Source organism: Ranitomeya imitator, chromosome 4, assembly GCF_032444005.1.
Source record: "Ranitomeya imitator isolate aRanImi1 chromosome 4, aRanImi1.pri, whole genome shotgun sequence".
In the NCBI taxonomy this organism is placed as follows: domain Eukaryota; kingdom Metazoa; phylum Chordata; class Amphibia; order Anura; family Dendrobatidae; genus Ranitomeya; species Ranitomeya imitator.
In genome coordinates this window covers 64,456,385-64,479,188 of record NC_091285.1, presented here as the reverse complement: position 1 = coordinate 64,479,188, position 22,804 = coordinate 64,456,385, and the positions used below count along the sequence as shown (strand labels likewise).

Here is a 22,804-nt window from a genome sequence, read left to right as displayed (position 1 = left end):
CTAGTGCTTTACAAAGCAGCTCAGTGCGTCGAGGCAGTGGGGGAGGCTCTGCCCAAAGAGGGAGCAGAAGCAGTGCCTCTGCCCAAGGCAAGCCCAGTATGGCACAACTCTGGCACACTTTTGTGTGCCCGCTCCAAATGTCTACACCATCACCGGCGGCTCCAGTCAGCAGGAGGCAACGGTTCCGTCAGATGGTGACAGACTACATGGCTTGCCCTCTTACTGTACTCCCAGACGGCTCTTCCCCGTTCAAGTTTTGGGTCTCTAAGCTGGATACATGGCCAGAGCTAAGCCAGTATGAATTGGAGGTGCTGGCTTGCCCTGCGGCTAGTGTCTTATCGGAACGTGTCTTTAGTGCCGCAGGTGGTGTACTAACAGACCGTCGCATGCGACTATCCTCCGATAACGTTGACCGGCTTACTTTCCTGAAAATGAACCAGGCCTGGATCTCGCAGGAATTTGCCACTCCTCTGCCTGATTAAGTAATTGGGTGTCATCCAGGTCTCCTGCTGTGTTCATCTTTCTACCACCTGAACTGCTATTCCTGGGCTCCAACACCGCCAGTTGCGGCTCAGAAGTGCAGGCTGCACAGTAAAAACATACGACCCAGTGTTATTGGGTTTCAGTATCGTCAGCTGATCCCCAGCTGTGTAGCCGGCAATAATGTGTCCTGCGACCGCCACGCTGGCACAACAACCTAAATGTAAGGGAACCTGTCCCCCCCCCCGTCGTTTGTTACTGAAAGAGCCATCTTGTGCAGCAGTAATGCTGCACAAGGAAAAGGTAGCTCTTTTTTTTAGCTCCTTGCACACGCAGAACTTAACACTTATAAAATGTGTTCACTGATACCGTTATACTGTCCCGGAGCTGGGACTTTCCTTCGTAATGTGACGCAGCACAGCCGTCATTCCTACCCCCTTGGTGCCATGCGCTGCCTCCTCAGCGTTGTTTTAAGCTGTCACGGAGCCTGCGCTGTTCTGTTATCCCTTGGGCATGCCCTATTTGCGCTGCCTGTCTTCTGACATAATTTGGTGTCAGGCTGGCTGCGCCTGTGCGGCCACGCTGCCCGAGATCCCGCCTCGCAGTGTCTTCTGATTGAGTCACACTGCGGGCCTGGGATCCATGGGCATGCGCAGTGCATATCTTCCCCTCGGGCTCTCGCTCATTTCCCTCCGCCTTCTTTAGACTGTGCGCCGTCAGCTGATCCCTAATAGCATGCCACGGCCGTGACACCGCACAGTCTGAAGAAGAGGGAAGGAGGGGAGTGAGAGTCGAGGATATGCACTGTGCATGCCCATGGTTCCAAGGCCCGCAGTGGGATTACGTTAGACGAGACTGCGAGGTGGGATCTGGAGCAGCGTGGACGCACAGGCACTGACAGCCTGACACCAAATTATGTCAGAAGACAGGCAGCGCTAATTGGGCATGGCCAAGGGCTAACAGAACAGCACAGGCTCCGTGACAGCTTAAAACAACGCTGAGGAGGCAGCGCACGGCACCAAGGGGATAGGAATGACAGCTCTGCTGTGTCCCATTACGAAGGAAATTCGCACCTCCGGGACGGTTTAACGGTATAAGGGGACACATTTTTAGTGTTTACTTTGGTGTTTGCAAGAAGCATAATTAAAAGAACCACCTTTTCCTTTTGCATCCTTAGTGCTGCACAAGATGGCTCTTTCAGCTACAAACGTCTTGGGGGGGGGTTAAAGGTTCCCTTTCAACTTGCTCCAATCAGGCTTCGGCCTACACTCTGTTCCTCTGCTCCTCCTGCTGTCCCTGGGCTCTAACACCGCCAGTTGGTGCCTGGAAGTGCTGTGTGCACAGTCAACAGTCGCTCCTCTGTTATTGGGGTTCAGTAACGTCAGCTGATCCCCAGCTGTGTGTGCGGCAATACCTCCAATCTGCTCCTCCTGCTGTCCCTGGGCTCTAACACCGCCAGTTGGTGCCTGGAAGTGCTGTGTGCACAGTCAACAGTCGCTCCTCTGTTATTGGGGTTCAGTAACGTCAGCTGATCCCCAGCTGTGTATCCGGCAACGTGTCATGCGACCGCCATGCTGGCACAACTAAAATGTAAGGGGACCTGTCCCCCCCCCCCCTAGGCGTTTGTTACTGAAAGAGCCACCATGTGCAGCACTAATACTGCACAAGGGAAAGGTCGCTCTTGAAATTATGCTCCTTGCAAACGCTGAACTACACACTCATGTAATGTGTCCCCTCACACCGTCCAACCGTCCCGGAGGTGGGACTTTCCTTTGTAATGTGACGCAGCACAGCCGTCATTGCTACCCCCTTGGCACCGTGCGCTGCCTCCTTAGCGTTGTTTGATTCCGTCATGGACCCTGCGCTGTTATGTTATCCCTTGGCCATGCACAGTTTGCGCTGCCCGTCCTCTGACATCATTTGTTGTCGTCCTGGCTGCGCCTGTGCGTCCACGCTGCCCGAAATCACACCTCGCAGTGTCGTCTAATGTGATCCCACAGTGGGCCTGGTATCCATGGCCATGCGCAGTGCATATACTAGCCTCTCACTCCCCTTCTTCACGCTTCTTCAGACTAGGCGGCGTCAGCTGATCCCTAATAGCATGCCACGGCCGTGACGCCGCAGAGTCTGAAGAAGCAGGAAGGAGGTGAGTGAGAGGCGATGATATGCACTGCGCATGCCCATGGATCCCTGGCCCGCAGTGAGACTACATTAGATTACACTGCAAGGTTGGATCTCGGGCAGCTTGGACGCACAGGCACTGCCAGCCTGACACCTACATGATGTCAGAAGACGGGCACCGCTAACTGTGCATGGCCAAGGGATAACATTACAGCGCGGGCTCCGTGACAGAACCAAACAACGTTGAGGAGGTGGCGCACGGCACCAAGGGGGTTGGAATGACGGCTGTGCTGTGTCACATTACAAAGGAAAGTCCCACTTCCGGGATGGTTTGACGGTGTGAGGGGACACATTATATGAGTGTGTACTTCAGCGTTTGCAAGGAGCATAATTTTCGGAGCCACCATTTTCCATGTGCAGTATTACTGCTGTACAAGATGGCTCTTTCAGCAACAAATGCCTGGGTGGGGGGTTAAAGGCTCCATTTCAACTTGCTCCACTGCAGGCTTCGGCCTAAACTCTGCTCCTCTTTGATTCCCTGGGTTTCAACACTGTCAGTTGCCACCTGGAAGTGTTGTCTACACAGAAAAAACACTAGGTGATGTGTCAGTGGGGTTCAGCACCGCCAGCTGTTCCCCTGCTGTGTAGTCGGCAACGTGTCCAGCACAAGCCACGCTGGCACAACAGAACAAAAGCTGCCACCAGTGCAGGCTTCGGCCTACACTCTGCTCCTCTCCTCCTCCTGCTGACCCTGGGCTCAAACACCGCTAGTTTTTGCCCGGAAGTGCTAGCTGCACAGAGAAAAACACCAGCCAATGTGTTAGTGGGGTTCAGCAACGCCAGCTGTTCCCCTGCTGTGTAGCCGGCAACGTGACCTGCAAACGCCACGCAGGCACATGAACTGAAATTAAAGGGAACCTGGCCCCACCCCCCCAGGTGTTTCTATGTATAACAGCCACCTAGTACAGCAGTACTGCTGCATTTGTACAAGGTGGCTGTTTTTTTATCCTTGCCCACGTAGAATTAAACACGTAAAATATGTGTCTCATTACAGACCATTACAATGTCCCTGAGGTGTGACTTTCCTTTTTAATGACACGCACCACCCCCCTTGGTAGCGCTGCCCGTCTTCTGACATCATTGGTTGGCTGCCTGTGCCTGTGCGTCCGCCCTGCCCGACACAACCCCCCTCGTTTCATATATTTTGGCTGCGAGGGTGTGATTGATGGGCATGTGCAGTGCATATGTTCACCTGTCTTAACTCATCTCCTTCCGCCTTCTTCAGACTGTGCGGCCTCCTGGCCGTGGTAGGCGATAAGGGATCAGCTGAGGCCGCCCAGTCTGAAGCAGGTGTAAGGACATGTGTGAGCGGCAAACATATTTACTGCACAAGGACACGAATCCCAGCCACGCAGTGTGATTTTTTGAAAACACACTGTGGGCCTGGGATTCATATCCATTGCTAACCGCACCGGCCAACATGAAATGAGGTGAGAAGACAGGCAGCGCTCACAGCGCATGGCCAAGGGATCACAATAGCGCAGACTCCTGTACAGCTAATACAACGCTCAGGAATCTGCGCCCACCACCTAGGTGTAAATTTTGACACCTGTGCTGCGTCTCCTTAAAAAGACAAGTCACGCCTCCACTACTGTTTGACAGTATAATGGGCTAAATAGTGTACGTGTTTTATTCAGCGTGTGCAAGGAGCAAACTAAATAGAGCAACCTTTTACTTGTGCAGCATTAATGCTGCACAAGGTGTGGCTCTTGTACCTTGCAACACCTGAGGGGGGGTTAAAGGTTACCTTTGAAATTGGTTCAACTAGGCTTCGGCCTACACTCTGCTCCTCTCCTCCTCCTGCTGACCCTGGGCTCTAACACCGCTAGTTTTTGCCCGGAAATGCGAGCTTCACAGAGAAAAACAACAGCCAATGTGTTAGTGGGGTTCAGCACCGCCAGCTGTTCCCCTGCTGTATAGCCGGCATCGTGTCCAGCACAAGCCACGCTGGCACAACCGACCAAAAGCTGCCACCAGTGCAGGCTTCGGCCTACACTTTGCTCCTCTCCTCCTCCTGCTGACCCTGGGATCTAACACCGCCAGTTTTTGCCCGGACATGCGAGCTGCACAGAGAAAAACACCAGTCAATGTGTTAGTGGGGTTCAGCAACGCCAGCTGTTCCCCTGCTGTGTAGCCGGCATCGTGTCCAGCACAAGCCACGCTGGCACAACCGACCAAAAGCTGCCACCAGTGCAGGCTTCGGCCTACACTTTGCTCCTCTCCTCCTCCTGCTGACCCTGGGCTCTAACACCGCCAGTTTTTGCCCGGACATGCGAGCTGCACAGAGAAAAACACCAGTCAATGTGTCAGTGGGGTTCAGCAACGCTAGCTGTTCCCCTGCTGTGTAGCTGGCAACGTGTCCTGCAAACGCCACGCAGGCACATGAACTGAAATTGAAGGAAGCCTGCCCCCCACCCCCAGGTGTTTCTATGTATAACAGCCACCTTGTACAGCAGTACTGCTGCATTTGTACAAGGTGGCAGACTTTTTCTCCTTGCCCACGTTTAATTAAACACGTACTAAATGTGTCTCATTGAGACCATTCCACTGTCCCTGAGGTGTGACTTTCCTTTCTAATGATACGCAGCACCACCCTTGTTAGCGCTGCCCGTCTTTTGGCATCATTGGTTAGCTGGCTGCGCCTGTGCGTCTGCCCTGCTCGAAACAACGCCCCTCGGTGTCTTATTTTTTTGGACAACGAGGATGTGATTGATGGGCATGTGCAGTGCATATGTTTGCCTGTGTTCACTCATCTTCTTCCGCCTTCTTCAGACTGGGTGGCCTCATGACCGCGGCATGCGATAAGGGATCAGATGAGGCCGCCCAGTCTGAAGTAGGTGTAAGGACATGTGTGAGCGGCAAACATATTAACTGCACAAGGCCACGAATCCAAGCCACGCAGTGTGATTTTTTCCAAACACACTGTGGGTCTGGGATTCATGTCCACCGCTAACCGCATCGGCCAACATGAAATGAGGTCAGAAGACAGGAAGCGCTCACAGCGCATGGCCAAGGGATAACAAGAGCGCAGACTCCTGTACAGCAAATAACAATGCTCAGGAAGCTGCGCCCATGCACCAAGGTGTTATTTTCGACACCTGTGCTGCTTTTCTTTAAAAAGACAAGTCACGCCTCCACTACTGTTTTACAGTAGAATGGGCTAAATAGTGTACGTGTTTTATTCAGCGTGTGCAAGGAGCAAAATTAATAGAGCAACCTTTTACTTGTGCAGCATTAATGCTGCACGAGGTGTGGCTCTTGTACCTTGCAACACCTGAGGGGGGTTAAAGGTTACCTTTGAAATTGGTTCAACTAGGCTTCGGCCTACACTCTGCTCCTCTCCTCCTCCTGCTGACCCTTGGCTCTAACACCGCCAGTTTTTGCCCGGACGTGCTAGCTTGACAGAGAAAAACACCAGCCAATGTGTTAGTGGGGTTCAGCACCGCCAGCTGTTCCCCAGCTGTGTAGCCGGCAACGTGACCTGCAAACGCCACGCAGGCACAACAGAACAAAAGCTGCCACCAGTGCAGGCTTCGGCCTACACTCTGCTCCTCTCCTCCTCCTGCTGACCCTGGGCTCTAACACCGCCAGTTTTTGCCCGGACGTGCTAGCTGCACAGAGAAAAACACCAGCCAATGTGTTAGTGGGGTTCAGCACCGCCAGCTGTTCCCCAGCTGTGTAGCCGGCAACGTGACCTGCAAACGCCACGCAGGCACAACAGAACAAAAGCTGCCACCAGTGCAGGCTTCGGCCTTCACTCTGCTCTTCTCCTCCTCCTGCTGACCCTGGGCTCTAACACCGCCAGTTTTTGCCCGGACGTGCTAGCTGCACAGAGAAAAACACCAGCCAATGTGTTAGTGGGGTTCAGCACCGCCAGCTGTTCCCCAGCTGTGTAGCCGGCAACGTGACCTGCAAACGCCACGCAGGCACAAAAACTGAAATTAAAGGGACCCTGCCACCCACCCCAAGGTGTTTCTATGTATAACAGCCACCTTGTACAGCAGTACTGCTGCATTTGCACAAGGTGGCTGACTTTGTCTACTTGCCCACGTTTAATTAAACACGGAAAAAATGTGTCTCATTACAGACCATTACAATGTCCCTGAGGTGTGACTTTCCTTTTTAATGACATGCAGCACCCCCCTTGTTAGCGCTGCCCGTCTTATGACATCTTTGGTTGGCTGGCTGCGGCTGTGCATCCGCCCTGCCTGAAACCACGCTCCTCGTTGTCTTGCTTATTTAGACTGCGAGGGTGTGATTGATGGGCACGAGCAGTGGATATCTTCGCCTGTCTTTACTCATCTCCTTCCGCCTTCTTCAGAATGTGCGGCCTCATGGCCGCGGCATGCGAGAAGGGATCAGATGAGGCCGCCCAGTCTGATGCAGGTGTAAGGACATGAGGGACAGGCGACAAAATTTACTGCGCAAGGTCACGAATCCCAGCTCTGCAGTGTGACTTTATTAAAAGACACTGCGGGTCTGGGTTTCATGGCCATCGCTAACCGCACCGGCCAACATGAAATGAGGTGAGAAGACAGGCATCGCTCACAGCGCATGGCCAAAGGATAACAAGAGCGCAGACTCCTGTACAGCAAATAACTACGCTCAGGAATCTTTGCCCAGCACCTAGGTGTAAATTTTGACACCTGTGCTGCATCTCCTTAAAAAGACAAGTCACGCCTCCACTACTGTTTGACAGTATAATGGGCTAAATAGTGTACGTGTTTTATTCAGCGTGTGCAAGGAGCAAACTAAATAGAGCAACCTTTTACTTGTGCAGCATTAATGCTGCACAAGGTGTGGCTCTTGTACCTTGCAACACCTGAGGGGGGGTTAAAGGTTACCTTTGAAATTGGTTCAACTAGGCTTCGGCCTACACTCTGCTCCTCTCCTCCTCCTGCTGACCCTGGGCTCTAACACCGCCAGTTTGTGCCCGGACGTGCTAGCTGCACAGAGAAAAACACCAGCCAATGTGTTAGTGGGGTTCAGCACCGCCAGCTGTTCCCCAGCTGTGTAGCCGGCAACGTGACCTGCAAACGCCACGCAGGCACAACAGAACAAAAGCTGCCACCAGTGCAGTCTTCGGCCTACACTCTGCTCCTCTCCTCCTCCTGCTGACCCTGGGCTCATAACACCGCCAGTTTTAGCCTGGAAGTGCTAGCTGCACAGAGAAAAACACCAGCCAATGTGTTAGTGGGGTTCAGCACCGCCTGCTGTTCCCCCACTGTGTAGCCGGCAAAGTGTCCTGCAAACGCAACGCAGACACAAAGCTGACTCCAGTGCAGGCTTCGGCCTACACTCTGCTCCCCCTGCTTACCCTTTGCTCCAACACCGCTAGTTGGGGCTGTAGGAAGACAATGTTTGATAGGCAAAGCATCCGGGTTCCAGCACCGCCAGCTGGTTCTCGGCAGTGTTTTTGTCACAGGTACTCCCTCGTGCCAAACCTGGTTTCAGCACCGTCAGCTGTTTCCGGGTTGTGTCAAACTCGCTGAGACGCCTATGCTTGCCCCGTCGTGTTGCAGTCGGGTTAGCCAACTCCAGGGTGCCTCCAGTTTAGGAGCTTCCTATGTGGGCTGCGTGAACTGGTAGTCAAGGCTGGTTCTGTAGTGCCAGTAGGCCCAGCTCCCCCTGTAGGACTGTTGGGGTTCGGTAACTGCGGCTGCCTCGCGGCCTAGCTGTTCTCTCCTCTCCTGTGGACCTTCGGGTCCACCACCTGGTTCCAGCACCGTCAGCTGGTTCCAGGCCGAGCCTTTGTCTTAAGTGCCTCCTCCTGGGTATCCGAGTTCCGCCAACGTCAGGCGGTCCTTGGTAGTGCTTTTAAGCGCGGGCACCTACAGCTTAGTAACCGGGTTCCAGCACCGCCAGCTGGTCCTCGTTGCCATTGGCTCTTGCACACTGGGGCAACGCATCTGGGTTCCAGCACCGCCAGCTGGTTCTCGGCATTGTTCTTGTCACAGGTACTCCCTCGTGCCAAGCCTGGTTTCAGCACCGTCAGCTGTTTCCGGGTTGTGTCAAGCTCACTGAGACGCCTATGCTTGCCCCGTCGTGGTGCTGTCGGGTTAGCCAACTCCAGGGTGCCTCCAGTTTAGGAGCTTCCTATGTGGGCTGCGTGAACTGGTAGTCAAGGCTGGTTCTGTAGTGCCAGTAGGCCCAGCTCCCCCTGTAGGACTGTTGGGGTTCGGTAACTGCGGCTGCCTCGCGGCCTAGCTGTTCTCTCCTCTCCTGTGGGCCTTCGGGTCCACCACCTGGTTCCAGCACCGTCAGCTGGTTCCGGGCCGAGCCTTTGGCTTAGGTGCCTCCTCCTGGGTATCCGAGTTCCGCCAACGCCAGGCGGTCCTTGGTAGTGCTTTTAAGCGCGGGCACCTACAGCTTAGTAACCGGGTTTCAGCACCGTCAGCTGGTCCTCGGTCGTGCCATTGGCTCTTGCACACTGGGGCAACGCATCTGGGTTCCAGCACCGCCAGCTGGTTCTCGGCAGTGTTCTTGTCACAGGTACTCCCTCGTGCCAAGCCTGGTTTCAGCACCATCAGCTGTTTCCGGGTTGTGTCAAGCTCACTGAGACGCCTATGCTTGCCCCGTCGTGGTGCTGTCGGCTTAGCCAACTCCAGGGTGCCTCCAGTTTAGGAGCTTCCTATGTGGGCTGCGTGAACTGGTAGTCAAGGCTGGTTCTGTAGTGCCAGTAGGCCCAGCTCCCCCTGTAGGACTGTTGGGGTTCGGTAACTGCGGCTGCCTCGCGGCCTAGCTGTTCTCTCCTCTCCTGTGGGCCTTCGGGTCCACCACCTGGTTCCAGCACCGTCAGCTGGTCCCGGGCCGAGCCTTTGGCTTAGGTGCCTCCTCCTGGGTATCCGAGTTCCGCCAACGTCAGGCGGTCCTTGGTAGTGCTTTTAAGCGCGGGCACCTACAGCTTAGTAACCGGGTTTCAGCACCGTCAGCTGGTCCTCGGTCGTGCCATTGGCTCTTGCACACTGGGGCAACGCATCTGGGTTCCAGCACCGCCAGCTGGTTCTCGGCAGTGTTTTTGTCACAGGTACTCCCTCGTGCCAAACCTGGTTTCAGCACCGTCAGCTGTTTCTGGGTTGTGTCAAGCTCACTGCGACGCCTATGCTTGCCCCGTCGTGGTGCGGTCGGGTTAGCCAACTCCAGGGTGCCTCCAGTTTAGGAGCTTCCTATGTGAGCTGCGTGAACTGGTAGTCAAGGCTGGTTCTGTAGTGCCAGTAGGCCCATCTCCCCCTGTAGGACTGTTGGGGTTCGGTAACTGCGGCTGCCTCGCGGCCTAGCTGTTCTCTCCTCTCCTGTGGGCCTTCGGGTCCACCACCTGGTTCCAGCACCGTCAGCTGGTTCCGGGCCGAGCCTTTGGCTTAGGTGCCTCCTCCTGGGTATCCGAGTTCCGCCAACGTCAGGCGGTCCTTGGTAGTGCTTTTAAGCGCGGGCACCTACAGCTTAGTAACCGGGTTCGAGCACCGCCAGCTGGTCCTCGGTCGTGCCATTGGCTCTTGCACACTGGGGCAACGCATCTGGGTTCCAGCAACGCCAGCTGGTTCTCGGCAGTGTTTTTGACACAGGTACTCCCTCGTGCCAAGCCTGGTTTCAGCACCGTCAGCTGTTTCCGGGTTGTGTCAAGCTCACTGAGACGCCTATGCTTGCCCCGTCGTGGTGCGGTCGGGTTAGCCAACTCCAGGGTGCCTCCAGTTTAGGAGCTTCCTATGTGGGCTGCGTGAACTGGTAGTCAAGGCTGGTTCTGTAGTGCCAGTAGGCCCAGCTCCCCCTGTAGGACTGTTGGGGTTCGGTAACTGCGGCTGCCTCGCGGCCTAGCTGTTCTCTCCTCTCCTGTGGGCCTTCAGGTCCACCACCTGGTTCCAGCACCGTCAGCTGGTTCTCGGCAGTGTCTTTTGCTCTTGTACCTTCTGCTCCCCATCCTGTTTCCAGTACCGTCAGCTGGTTCCGGGCAGAGCCTTTGGCTTAGGTGCCTCCTTCTGCGTATCCAAGTTCCACCAACGTCAGGTGGTCCTTGGTAGTGCTTTCAGGCACGGGTACCTCCTGCTTAGTAACCGGGTTCCAGTAACGTCAGCTGGTCCTCGGTAGTTCCATTGGCTCTTGGACCTTCGGCTACCCATCCGGGTTCCAGTACCGTCAGCTGGTTCTCGGCAGTGTCTTTTGCTCTTGTACCTTCTGCTCCCCATCCTGGTTCCAGTACCGTCAGCTGGTTCCGGGCAGAGCCTTTGGCTTTGGTGCCTCCTTCTGGGTATCCGAGTTCCATCAACGTCAGGCGGTCCTTGGTAGTGCTTTTTAGCACGGGTACCTCCTGCTTAGTAACCGGGTTCCAGTAACGTCAGCTGGTCCTCGGTAGTTCCATAGGCTCTTGAACCTTCGGGTAGCCATCCGAGTTCCAGTTCCATCAGCTGGTTCTTGGCATTTTCTCAGCCTTCTTGTACCTTCTGCTACATTTCCAAGTTGAAGACCCTAAAGTCGACGACCCGGAAGACCACCCCGATGACGACGACGACGACGACGGCGGAGACGACGACGGCGGAGACGACGACGGCTGAGACGACGACGGCGGAGATGACGACACTGGAGACGACGACCCTGGAGACGACGACACGGAAGACCGAGAAGCAGAAGAACAAGAGGCTGCAGAACAAAGAGCAGAAGAACATTAAGCATAAGACTTAATATCAGAGCAAAAGATATTATCTAAATTATATGCAGAAGAAGACTAAGCAGTGTATGGGGGTGAGTCCGTTCCTCCTCGTGGTGCCCCTGGATAAAGCCTGATGCTGCAGGCCAAACTGAACGCGGACAAATGTAACTTTTGTGACTGGCAGAACGGAAGGTGTAATCTTCCAACTTTTATAGATAACAACTACGGGAATGCCTGTCACAAATGAGAATATGATGAAGAAGTAGAATAGGAAGAATAATAACAGTGGAATAAAAAGAATATGTAGAATAGGAAGAATAATAATAGTTGAATATGATGATGATGATGAAAGTGTGGGAAAAGAAAAAAAAAAAAAGAAAAAAAAGAAGGGGAAGGGCGTGGAATAGTGAAACATCAATATCTGACAAAATAAAATAAAAATTTACATAGTCAATATCTTTGTCACTCCGAACGTCTTAAAAAAAAAAAAAAAACATGCTATTCTATTTGATTGGGATAAACCTCTATGACTTTAATGTCTCCGCCACCTCCCCAAATACATCCGGCATTATTCTTAGTTGTTTTCCTTCATGTAGAATGAACCTACAAGGCAAGAAAGGGTTTATTTTAATTCCGATATTTTGGTCCCATTGACTTGCATTGGGATCGGGTATCGGTATCGGCGATATCCGATATTTTTTGAATATCGGCCGATCCTATCCGATACCGATACTTTCCGATATCGGAAGGTATCGCTCAACACTAATCCCTACCCATTTTCTGTAATGGTGGTTGTTAACAGGCTAAATCGGCTAAGTAAAAAAAAATTCTCTGGATGCTTGACCCTAATTGGTGATGAATATTGAAACTAACTGCTGCAATTTCCGGCAGAATGGTTCAATAAGGAAACCAGTACAAGGATGTAATCTATTTATAACACTAGTTAATTGAGTCATTGTCACTAATTTCCATTTTATCCATTTTTAACAAAATATCCCAGAAGGGAGTTTACTTTATGTGACAGAAATTGGTGCTGCAAATCTTTTACCATCTGCAATGCACTGATGTTTGACAAGATCCATGTATTCTGTTTAAAATTAGATGTCTGGATTACACCGACAGCACTATGTATTGATGCCGAAATGTCCATGTACTGTCATTTATATTGAGAGATAACTGCCAAACTACAGAACTGACAGCAGAAAGATTCCGTAGGAGCTTTATAAATGTCAATTTGGATAGATCTAACATAAAATCTTTTGAGCAACACAACACTGAAAGCTTCCTTCACAATGCCGTGATGTACCAACTCCCAATATCTGTCTGTAAACTGCAGTATTCTAACTATTGTGAATTTACAACTCCCAACATGTCTGGACAACCACACACTGCTTCTGCAGATGCTTAGAGATCAATAGTTGGTAAGGTATCATGCTCAACGAGTGGTGTTGCTTGAGTTGTCAGGGACAAGGTGAGTATTTTGTGCCTTCTAGTAAGTGAACACTTAGGGTGCTTTTACACTGCGTTCAGGAATCTGTTCAGTGGCTTAATTGGGGCTTGTGTCTAAACCACCAGCAAATTGAGATTTGGCCGTATCAACCAACAGGGCCACAGACTATAATTGTGCTGGCAGAGCAACTATGTTTGGGTACCCATCTCCAGTAGGCATGCACACCCAAAAATGGTGCAAGACAGAGCTCACGTTTGCTCTGCCAGCACCATTGAAACCTACGGCCCCATAGGCACATACATCCGAATCCCATTTTGCACTGAGGTTCGTTCCCAAGCCCCCAGTAAGCCAGTAAATGGGTGCCTGAATGCTTATTCTCCAAGCACATGTAGTGTAAATTGATTAAAATATTTACTGCTATGTAATTAAAGTTTGTACCTCAATCTCCTATTTTTTTTCAGCTTTATTGTAAAAAAAATTAAAAATAAAGTAATACCTTGTTAATCTTTTTTGTTTTTTGTCTTTAATTTTTTGTGTAACAATTTAACCTGCAACCAAGCCCTAAGTCTAACCTTAACCCTAAATATAACTCTAGCCCTAAACTTAACCCTTATCAGTTTTCTATCCCAAAGTTTGAAAAAGTGTAAAAAAAATATATAAAAACTAATGAATTAAGACTGAATAGAATCATGTGCAGTGCACTTGATTTATTAAGGACCCGTCAGAATGATTTTGTAATTTAAAATAGAGTTCACCCCAGTTCAAATTCACCGCAGTGAAATTCTCCCGGTGAACTGCAGTGAACGTGCCCCTGCACTGTGAGACTTTCTCATAGTGCTAGCGGGGATCTCACTGAGGTGATCGCAGCCTCAGTGACTGGAGGTAACCTCTATGACTTTACCGCTAGTCACTGATGTTGCACTCTGATCTTTATACCTCTGATCACAGCTGCGCCCTAATGCTGTCTTTTGACAGCATGGGAGCCACAGTTGTCTTATCAGAGGTGCTGATTTTACCACTCGTCAGAAGTGGTGTTTGCTGCACTGTCTTGCACATGACAATGCGACAAACACCCGGTGTTTCGGGGGCCAAACTTTGAAGTCCGTGCTTGGTGTTCATGCCCAAACAGTTGGTGTTCAGTACGGACGCCAAACTTTACTGGTCGGGTTCACCCATCTCAAGTGATTATGGCCATACCTTTATCTTAACATACTAAATCGTGATGACAGGTTCTTTTTAATTGCTCATGTTCTGGTGATACTTAAGGTACCGTCACACTAAGCGATGCTGCAGCGATACGACAACGATCCGGATCGCTGCAGCGTCGCTGTTTGGTCGCTGGAGAGCTGTCACACAGACAGCTCTCCAGCGACCAACGATGCCGGTAACCAGGGTAAACATCGGGTTACTAAGCGCAGGGCCGCGCTTAGTAACCCGATGTTTACCCTGGTTACCATCCTAAAGGTAAAAAAAACAAACGCTTCATACTTACCTTCCGCTGTCTGTCCCCGGTGCTCTGCTTCTCTGTACTGGCTGTGAGCACAGCGGCCGGAAAGCAGAGCGGTGACGTCACCGCCCTGCTTTCCGGCCGCTGTGCTCACAGTGAGTGCAGGAAAGCACAGCGCCGGGGACAGACAGCGGAAGGTAAGTATGAAGCGTTTGTTTTTTTACTTTTAGGATGGTAACCAGGGTAAACATCGGGTTACTAAGCGCGGCCCTGCTCACTGCACTGTGCTCATCTAGACACCAACTTCTTTCCACACTGATGCTTTCATTTAACTGTACTTTCATCAACCAAGGTATCATTTTATTCAGTAGAATGGCGCCGACCTGACACTGTAGGTTACTGTGCACAATCCTGCTGACAGGTTCCCTTTGGCCATATGAGGGCTTATTTTTTGCAGGACGAGTTGTACTTTTGAACGACATCATTGGTTTTAGCATGTCGTGTACTAGAAAACGGGAAAAAAATTCCAAGTGCGGTGAAATTGCAAAAAAAGTGCAATCCCACACTTGTTTTTTGTTTGGCTTTTTTGCTAGGTTCACTAAATGCTAAAACTGACCTGCCACTATGATTCTCCAGGTCAGTACGAGTTCATAGACACCTAACATGACTAGGTTATTTTTTATCTAAGTGGTGAAAAAAAATTCCAAACTTTGCTAAAAAAAAAAAAAAAAAATGCGCCATTTTCCGATACCCGTAGCGTCTCCATTTTTCGTGATCTGTGGTCAGTTGAGGGCTTATTTTTTGCGTGCCGAGATGACGTTTTTAATGATAGCATTTCGGTGCAGACACGTTCTTTTGATCGCCCGTTATTGCATTTTAATGCAATGTTGCAGCGACCAAAAAAACGTAATTTTGGCGTTTCGAATTTTTTTCTCGCTACGCCGTTTAGCGATCAGGTTAATGCTTTTTATTATTGATAGATCGGGCGATTCTGAGCGTGGCTATACCAAATATGCGTAGATTTTATATTTTTTTATTGATTTATTTTGATTGGGGCGAAAGGGGGGTGATTTAAACTTTTATATTTTTTTATTTTTTTCACATTTTTTTCAACTTTTTTTTTTTTACTTTTGCCATGCTTCAATAGCCTCCATGGGAGGCTAGAAGCAGGCACAACTCGATCGCCTCTGCTACATAGCAGCGATCTGCTGATCGCTGCTATGTAGCAGAAATGGAGGTGTGCTGTGAGCGCCGACCACAGGGTGGCGCTCACAGCCACCGGCGATCAGTAACCATAGAGGTCTCAAGGACCTCTATGGTTACAATGGAGACGCATCGCCGACCCCCGATCATGTGATGGGGTCGGCGATGACGTCATTTCCGGCCGCCCGGCCGGAAGCGGTAGTTAAATGCCGCAGTCTGCGTTTGACAGCGGCATTTAACTAGTTAATAGGTGCGGGCAGATCGCGATTCTGCCCGCGCCTATTACGGGCACATGTCAGCTGTTCAAAACAGCTGACATGTCCCAGATTTGATGCGGGCTCACCGCGGAGCCCTGCATCAAAGCAGGGGGTCTGACCTTGGACGTACTATCCCGTCCGAGGTCAGATAGGGGTTAATGATATCTTAACTTTCTTGCATATCTTGCATGCATTTTTTTAAATTGACCTGTGGCGCTGATTATAAAATTTGCTGCAAGTCATTTCACAGTGTGGAATTCATTGCAATGCATTGGGTGACATTCTTAACCCCTTCCCGACCCATGACGCCACGTAGGCGTCATGAAAGTCGGTGCCATTCCGACCCATGACGCCTATGCGGCGTCATGGAAAGATCGCGTCCCTGCAGATCGGGTGAAAGGGTTAACTCCCATTTCACCCGATCTGCAGGGACAGGGGGAGTGGTAGTTTAGCCCAGGGGGGGTGGCTTCACCCCCTCGTGGCTACGATCGCTCTGATTGGCTGTTGAAAGTGAAACTGCCAATCAGAGCGATTTGTAATATTTCACCCATTATAACGGGTGAAATATTACAATCCAGCCATGGCCGATGCTGAAATATCATCGGCCATGGCTGGAAATACTAGTGTGCCCCCACCCCACCCCTCCGATCGCCCCCCCACCCCCCCGATCTGGCCGGTACACTGCTCCGGCTCCCCTCCGCCCTGTGCTCCGCTCCCCCCCGTGCTCGTGTCCGCTCCCCCCGTGCTCCAATCACCCCCCCGTGCTCCAATCACCCCCCCTGCACTCCGATCCACCCCCCCCGTGCTCCGTTCCACCCCCCCGTGCTCCGTTCCAGCCCCCCCGTGCTCCGTTCCACCCCTCCCGCGCTCCGATTCCCCCCCCCCGTGCTCCGATCCCCCCCCCGTGGTCCTCCCCCACCCTATCATACTTACCGATCCAGCCGTGGTCCCGTCCGTCTTCTCCCGGGCGCCGCCATCTTCCAAAATGGCGGGCGCATGCGCAGTGCGCCCGCCGAATCTGCCGGCCGGCAGATTCGTTCCAAAGTGCATTTTGATCACTGAGATATAATCTATCTCAGTGATCAAAATAAAAAAAATAATAAATGACCCCCCCCCTTTGTCACCCCCATAGGTAGGGACAATAAAAAAATAAAGAAATTTTTTTTTTTCCACTAATGTTAGAATAGGGTTAGGGGTAGGGTTAGGGTTAGGGGTAGGGTTAGGGTTAAGGTTAGGGCTAGGGGTAGGGGTAGGGTTAGGGGTAGGGCTAGGGGTAGGGGTAGGGCTAGGGGTAGGGTTAGGGTTAGGGCTAGGGGTAGGGGTAGGGTTAGGGGTAGGGTTAGGGGTAGGGTTAGGGGTAGGGGTAGGGCTAGGGGTAGGGTTAGGGTTAGGGCTAGGGGTAGGGGTAGGGTTAGGGGTAGGGTTAGGGGTAGGGTTAGGGTTAGGGCTAGGGTTAGGGTTTCGGTATGTGCACACGTATTCTGGTCCTCTGCGGATTTTTCCGCTGCGGATTTGATAAATCCGCAGTGCTAAACCGCTGCGGATTTATGGCGGATTTACCGCGTTTTTTTCTGCGCATTTCACTGCGGTTTTACAATTGCGATTTTCTATTGGAGCAGTTGTAAAACCGCTGCGGAATCCGCACAAAGAAGTGACATGCTGCGGAATGTAAACCGCTGCGTTTCCGTGCAGTTTTTCCGCAGCATGTGTACAGCGATTTTTGTTTCCCATAGGTTTACATTGAACTGTACACTCATGGGAAACTGCTGCGGATCCGCAGCGTTTTCCGCAGCGTGTGCACATACCTTTAGAATTAGGCTATGTGCACACGGTGCGGATTTGGCTGCGGATTCGCAGCAGTGTTCCATCAGGTTTACAGTACCATGTAAACATATGAAAAACCAAATCCGCTGTGCCCATGGTGCGGAAAATACCGCACGGAAACGCTGCGTTGTATTTTCCGCAGCATGTCAATTCTTTGTGCGGATTCCGCAGCGTTTTACACCTGTTCCTCAATAGGAATCCGCAGGTGAAATCCGCACAAAAAACACTGGAAATCCGCGGAAAATCCGCAGGTAAAACACAGTGCCTTTTACCCGCAGATTTTTCAAAAATGGTGCGGAAATATCTCACACGAATCCGCAACGTGGGCACATAGCCTTAGGGTTAGGGTTGGAATTAGGGTTGTGGTTAGGGTTAGGGGTGTGTTGGGGTTAGTGTTGTGGTTAGGGGTGTGTTGGGGTTAGGGTTGTGATTAGGATTATGGCTACAGTTGGGATTAGGGTTAGGGGTGTGTTGGGGTTAGTGTTGGAGTTAGAATTGAGGGGTTTCCACTGTTTAGGCACATCAGGGGTCTCCAAACGCAACATGGCGCCACCATTGATTCCAGCCAATCTCGTATTCAAAAAGTCAAATGGTGCTCCCTCACTTCCGAGCCCTGACGTGTGCCCAAACAGTGGTTTACCCCCACATATGGGGTACCAGCATACTCAGGACAAACTGCGCAACAATTACTGGGGTCCAATTTCTCCTGTTACCCTTGTGAATCTAAAAAAATGCTTGCTAAAACATAATTTTTGAGGAAAGAAAAATGATTTTTATTTTCACGGCTCTGCGTTGTAAACGTCTGTGAAGCACTTGGGGGTTCAAAGTGCTCACCACATATCTAGATAAGTTCCTTGGGGGGTCTAGTTTCTAAAATGGGGTCACTTGTGGGGGGGTTTCTACTGTTTAGGCACACCAGGGGCTCTGCAAACGCAACGTGACGCCCGCAGACCATTCCATCAAAGTCTGCATTTCAAAAGTCACTACTTCCCTTCTGAGCCCCGACGTGTGCCCAAACAGTGGTTTACCCCCACATATGGGGTATCAGCGTACTCAAGAGAAACTGGACAACAACTTTTGGGGTCCAAATTCTCCTGTAACCCTTGGGAAAATAAAAAATTCTGGGCTAAATAATTATTTTTGAGGAAAGAAAACGTATTTATTATTTTCACGGCTCTGCATTATAAACTTCTATGAAGCACTTGGGGGTTCAAAGTGCTCACCACACATCTAGATAAGTTCCTTTCAGGGTCTAGTTTCCAAAATGGGGTCACTTGTGGGGGGTTTCTACTGTTTAGGCACATCAGGGGCTCTGCAAACGCAACGTGACGCCCGCAGAGCATTCCATCAAAGTCTGCATTTCAAAACGTCACTACTTCAATTCCAAGCCCCGGCATGTGCCCAAACAGTAGTTTACCCCCACATATGGGGTATCACCGTACTCAGGAGAAACTGGACAACAAATATTGGGGTCAAATTTCTCCTGTTACCCTTGGGAAAATTAAAAAATTCTGGGCTAAATAATTATTTTTGAGGAAAGAAAACGTATTTATTATTTTCACGGCTCTGCATTATAAACTTCTATGAAGCACTTGGGGGTTCAAAGTGCTCACCACACATCTAGATAAGTTCCTTTGGGGGTCTAGTTTCCAAAATGGGGTCACTTGTGGGGGGTTTCTACTGTTAAGCCACATCAGGGGCTCTGCAAACGCAACGTGACGCCCACAGAGCATTCCATCAAAGTCTGCATTTCAAAACGTCACTACTTCACTTCCGAGCCCCGGCATGTGCCCAAACAGTGATTTACCCCCACATATGGGGTATCAGCGTACTCAGGAGAAACTGGACAACAACGTTTGGGGTCAAATTTCTCCTGTTACCCTTGGGAAAATAAAAAATTGCAGGCTAAAAGATCATTTTTGAGAAAATAATTTTTTTTTTTATTTTCATGGCTCTGCGTTATAAACTTCTGTGAAGCACTTGGGGGTTCAAAGTCCTCACCACACATCTAGATTAGTTCCTTTGGGGGTCTAGTTTCTAAAATGGTGTCATTTCTGGGGGATCTCCAATGTTTAGGCACACAGGGCCTCTCCAAACGTGACATGGTGTCCGCTAATGATTGGAGCTAATTTTCCATTTAAAAAGCCAAATGGCGTGCCATCCCTTCCGAGCCCTGCCGTGCGCCCAAACAGTGGTTTACCCCCACATATGGGGTATAAGCGTACTCAGGACAAACTGGACAACAATATTTGGGGTCCAATTTCTCCTATTATCCTTGGCAAAATAGGAAATTCCAGGCTAAAATATCATTTTTGAGGAAAGAAAAATTATTTTTTATTTTCATGGCTCTGCGTTATAAACTTCTGTGAAGCACTTGGGGGTTTAAAGTGCTCAATATGCATCTAGATAAGTTCCTTGGGGGGTCTAGTTTCCAAAATGGGGTCACTTGTGGGGGAGCTCCAATGTTTAGGCACACAGGGGCTCTCCAAACGCGACATGGTGTCCGCTAACAATTGGAGCTAATTTTCCATTCAAAAAGTCAAATGGCGCGCCTTCTCTTCCGAGCCCTGCCGAGTGCCCAAACAGTGGTTTACCCCCACATATGAGGTATCGGCGTACTCGGGAGAAATTGCCCAACAAATTTTATGATCCATTTTATCCTACTGCCCATGTGAAAATGAAAAAATTGAGGCGAAAAGAATTTTTTTGTGAAAAAAAATTACTTTTTCATTTTTACAGATCAATTTGTGAAGCACCTGAGGGTTTAAAGTGCTCACTAGGCATCTAAATTAGTTCCTTGGGGGGTCTAGTTTCCAAAATGGGGTCACTTGTGGGGGAGCGCCAATGTTTAGGCACACAGGAGCTATCCAAACGCGACATGGTGTCCGCTAACGATGGAAATAATTTTTCATTCAAAAAGTCAAATGGCGCTCCTTCCCTTCCGAGCCTTACCATGTGCCCAAACAGTGGTTTACCTCCACATGTGAGGTATTGGTGTACTCAGGAGAAATTGCCCAACACATTTTAGGATCCATTTTATCCTGTTGCCCATGTGAAAATGAAAAAATTGAGGCTAAAAGAATTTTTTTGCGAAAAAAAAGTACTTTTTCATTTTTACGGATCAATTTGTGAAGCACCTGGGGGTTCAAAGTGCTCACTATGCATCTAGATAAGTTCCTTGGGGCGTCTAGTTTCCAAAATGGGGTCACTTGTGGGGGAGCTCCAATTTTTAGGCACACGGGGGCTCTCCAAACGTGACATGGTGTCCGCTAAAGAGTGGAGCCAATTTTTGATTCAAAAAGTCAAATGGCGCTCCTTCCCTTCCAAGCCCTGCCGTGCGCCAAAACAGTGGTTTACCCCCACATATGAGGTATCAGCGTACTCAGGACAAATTGGACAACAACTTTCGTGGTTCAGTTTCTCCTTTTACCATTGGGAAAATAAAAAAATTGTTGCTAAAAGATAATTTTTGTGACTAAAAAGTTAAATGTTCATTTTTTCCTTCCATGTTGCTTCTGCTACTGTGAAGCACCTGAAGGGTTAATAAACTTCTTGAATGTGGTTTTGAGTACCTTGAGGGGTGCAGTTTTTAGAATGGTGTCACTTTTGGGTATTTTCAGCCATATAGACCCCTCAAACTGACTTCAAATGTGAGGTGGTCCCTAAAAAAAATGGTTTTGTAAATTTCGTTGTAAAAATGACAAATCGCTGGTCGAATTTTAACCCTTATAACTTCCTAACAAAAAAAAATTTTGTTTCCAAAATTGTGCTGATGTAAAGTAAACATGTGGGAAATGTTATTTATTAACTATTTTGTGTCACATATCTCTCTGGTTTAACAGAATAAAAATTCAAAATGTGAAAATTGCGAAATTTTCAAAATTTTCGCCAAATTTCCGTGTTTATCACAAATAAATGCAGAATTTATTGACCTAAATTTACCACTAACATGAAGCCCAATATGTCACGAAAAAACAATCTCAGAACCGCTAGGATCCGTTGAAGCGTTCCTGAGTTATTACCTCATAAAGGGACACTGGTCAGAATTGCAAAAAACGGCAAGGTCTTTAAGGTCAAAATAGGCTGGGTCTTGAAGGGGTTAAAATCAACAGCAAATAATTCTGTATGTTTTTTTTATAAGAAATATGGGCACAAACATTTAATCTCTACTGACTGAGCTTTCTTTATTATTTTTTTAATTTCTTCCTGTCATTCCAAGAAAATTTGAATAAATCAATAATAAACGTGAACAGAAAAAAGAGTAACATATCAGAGAAGTCTGCCTTTTTCTTCACTTATGGATCATTGGCTCATTATTTTGCTTTATAAATTCATCAATCAATCTAAAAAAGGGAAAATCATCACATTGGTTAAAACAAGACAGATTGCCAGCTGAGCTGAGGGGGGATTTGAACTTTTATATTTTTCTTATTTTTCCATATTTTAATTTTTTTTTCATTTTTCACTCTGTTAGTCCTTTTAGTGTTATTGCATTTATTATATAAAGCAAATTTATAACACTGTCATGTGGAAATCAGCACCATTATTAGAAAAACGAAAAAAACTTTTGTGCATTTTATGTCTCTCAATTATAGACAATTTTCATTCAGCTGTAACACAATACTAAGAAATGCAAACTTAATTTCGGTATCTGCACAGAAGCCAAGAAAATCCTGCATTACGGCACCATATGTCTCTACACTCAAACTATGAAGACAATATTGCATTGGTTTTACAAGAAAAAGGAGAGTTCGCTTCTACATTGCATTGATGTTATGTATTGCAGAGACACATTCATTGTAAATGGTATTAATGCCAAGCTTAATTTAATGCAATTTCATGGATAAAAGAGACTTTATAGTGTAATACCTGAGTGTGTAAAGTACTCTTCCATCATTCCATATCCTTAGCATCCTGTTAGGAGTAGTTATCCAATGAGCATCGGCTTTCTTTGAGTTGCGAAAAAATGTGTCTGGAATCCAAATCTTGCCAACCATGTTACTATTGAGTCGAAGCACTTTGATGGTGCTGTTGAACTTCAAGCGTCTATCATACCAGGTTTGTGCAAAAAATATATCAATGGTGTATTCCTGCAGTAACAAAAATATAACTAGATAAAGTATTATGTGAAAGATAGATAGATGATAGATAGATAGATAGATAGATAGATAGATAGATAGATAGATAGATAGATAGATAGATAGATAGATAGATGCAGTGGGTAGAGAAAGTATTCAGACCCCTTTAAATTTTTCACTCTTTGTTTCATTGCAGCCATTTGGTAAATTCAGAAAGTTCTTTTTTTCCACATTAATGTACAC

The 22,804-nt window shown here is 49.0% G+C and overlaps 1 protein-coding gene across 2 annotated transcripts in view; it reads right to left on the bottom strand.

Moving 5' to 3' along the window:
• The window catches only part of GABRG2 (gamma-aminobutyric acid type A receptor subunit gamma2), a 261,450-nt gene that overhangs the window by 83,651 nt on the left and 154,995 nt on the right, over nt 1-22,804 (bottom strand). For both annotated transcript variants that reach the window (XM_069763791.1, XM_069763790.1), the window contains exon 4: nt 22,353-22,573. In XM_069763791.1, coding sequence (XP_069619892.1) covers nt 22,353-22,573 — 221 coding nt within the window. The remainder of the gene's footprint in view (nt 1-22,352; nt 22,574-22,804) is intronic.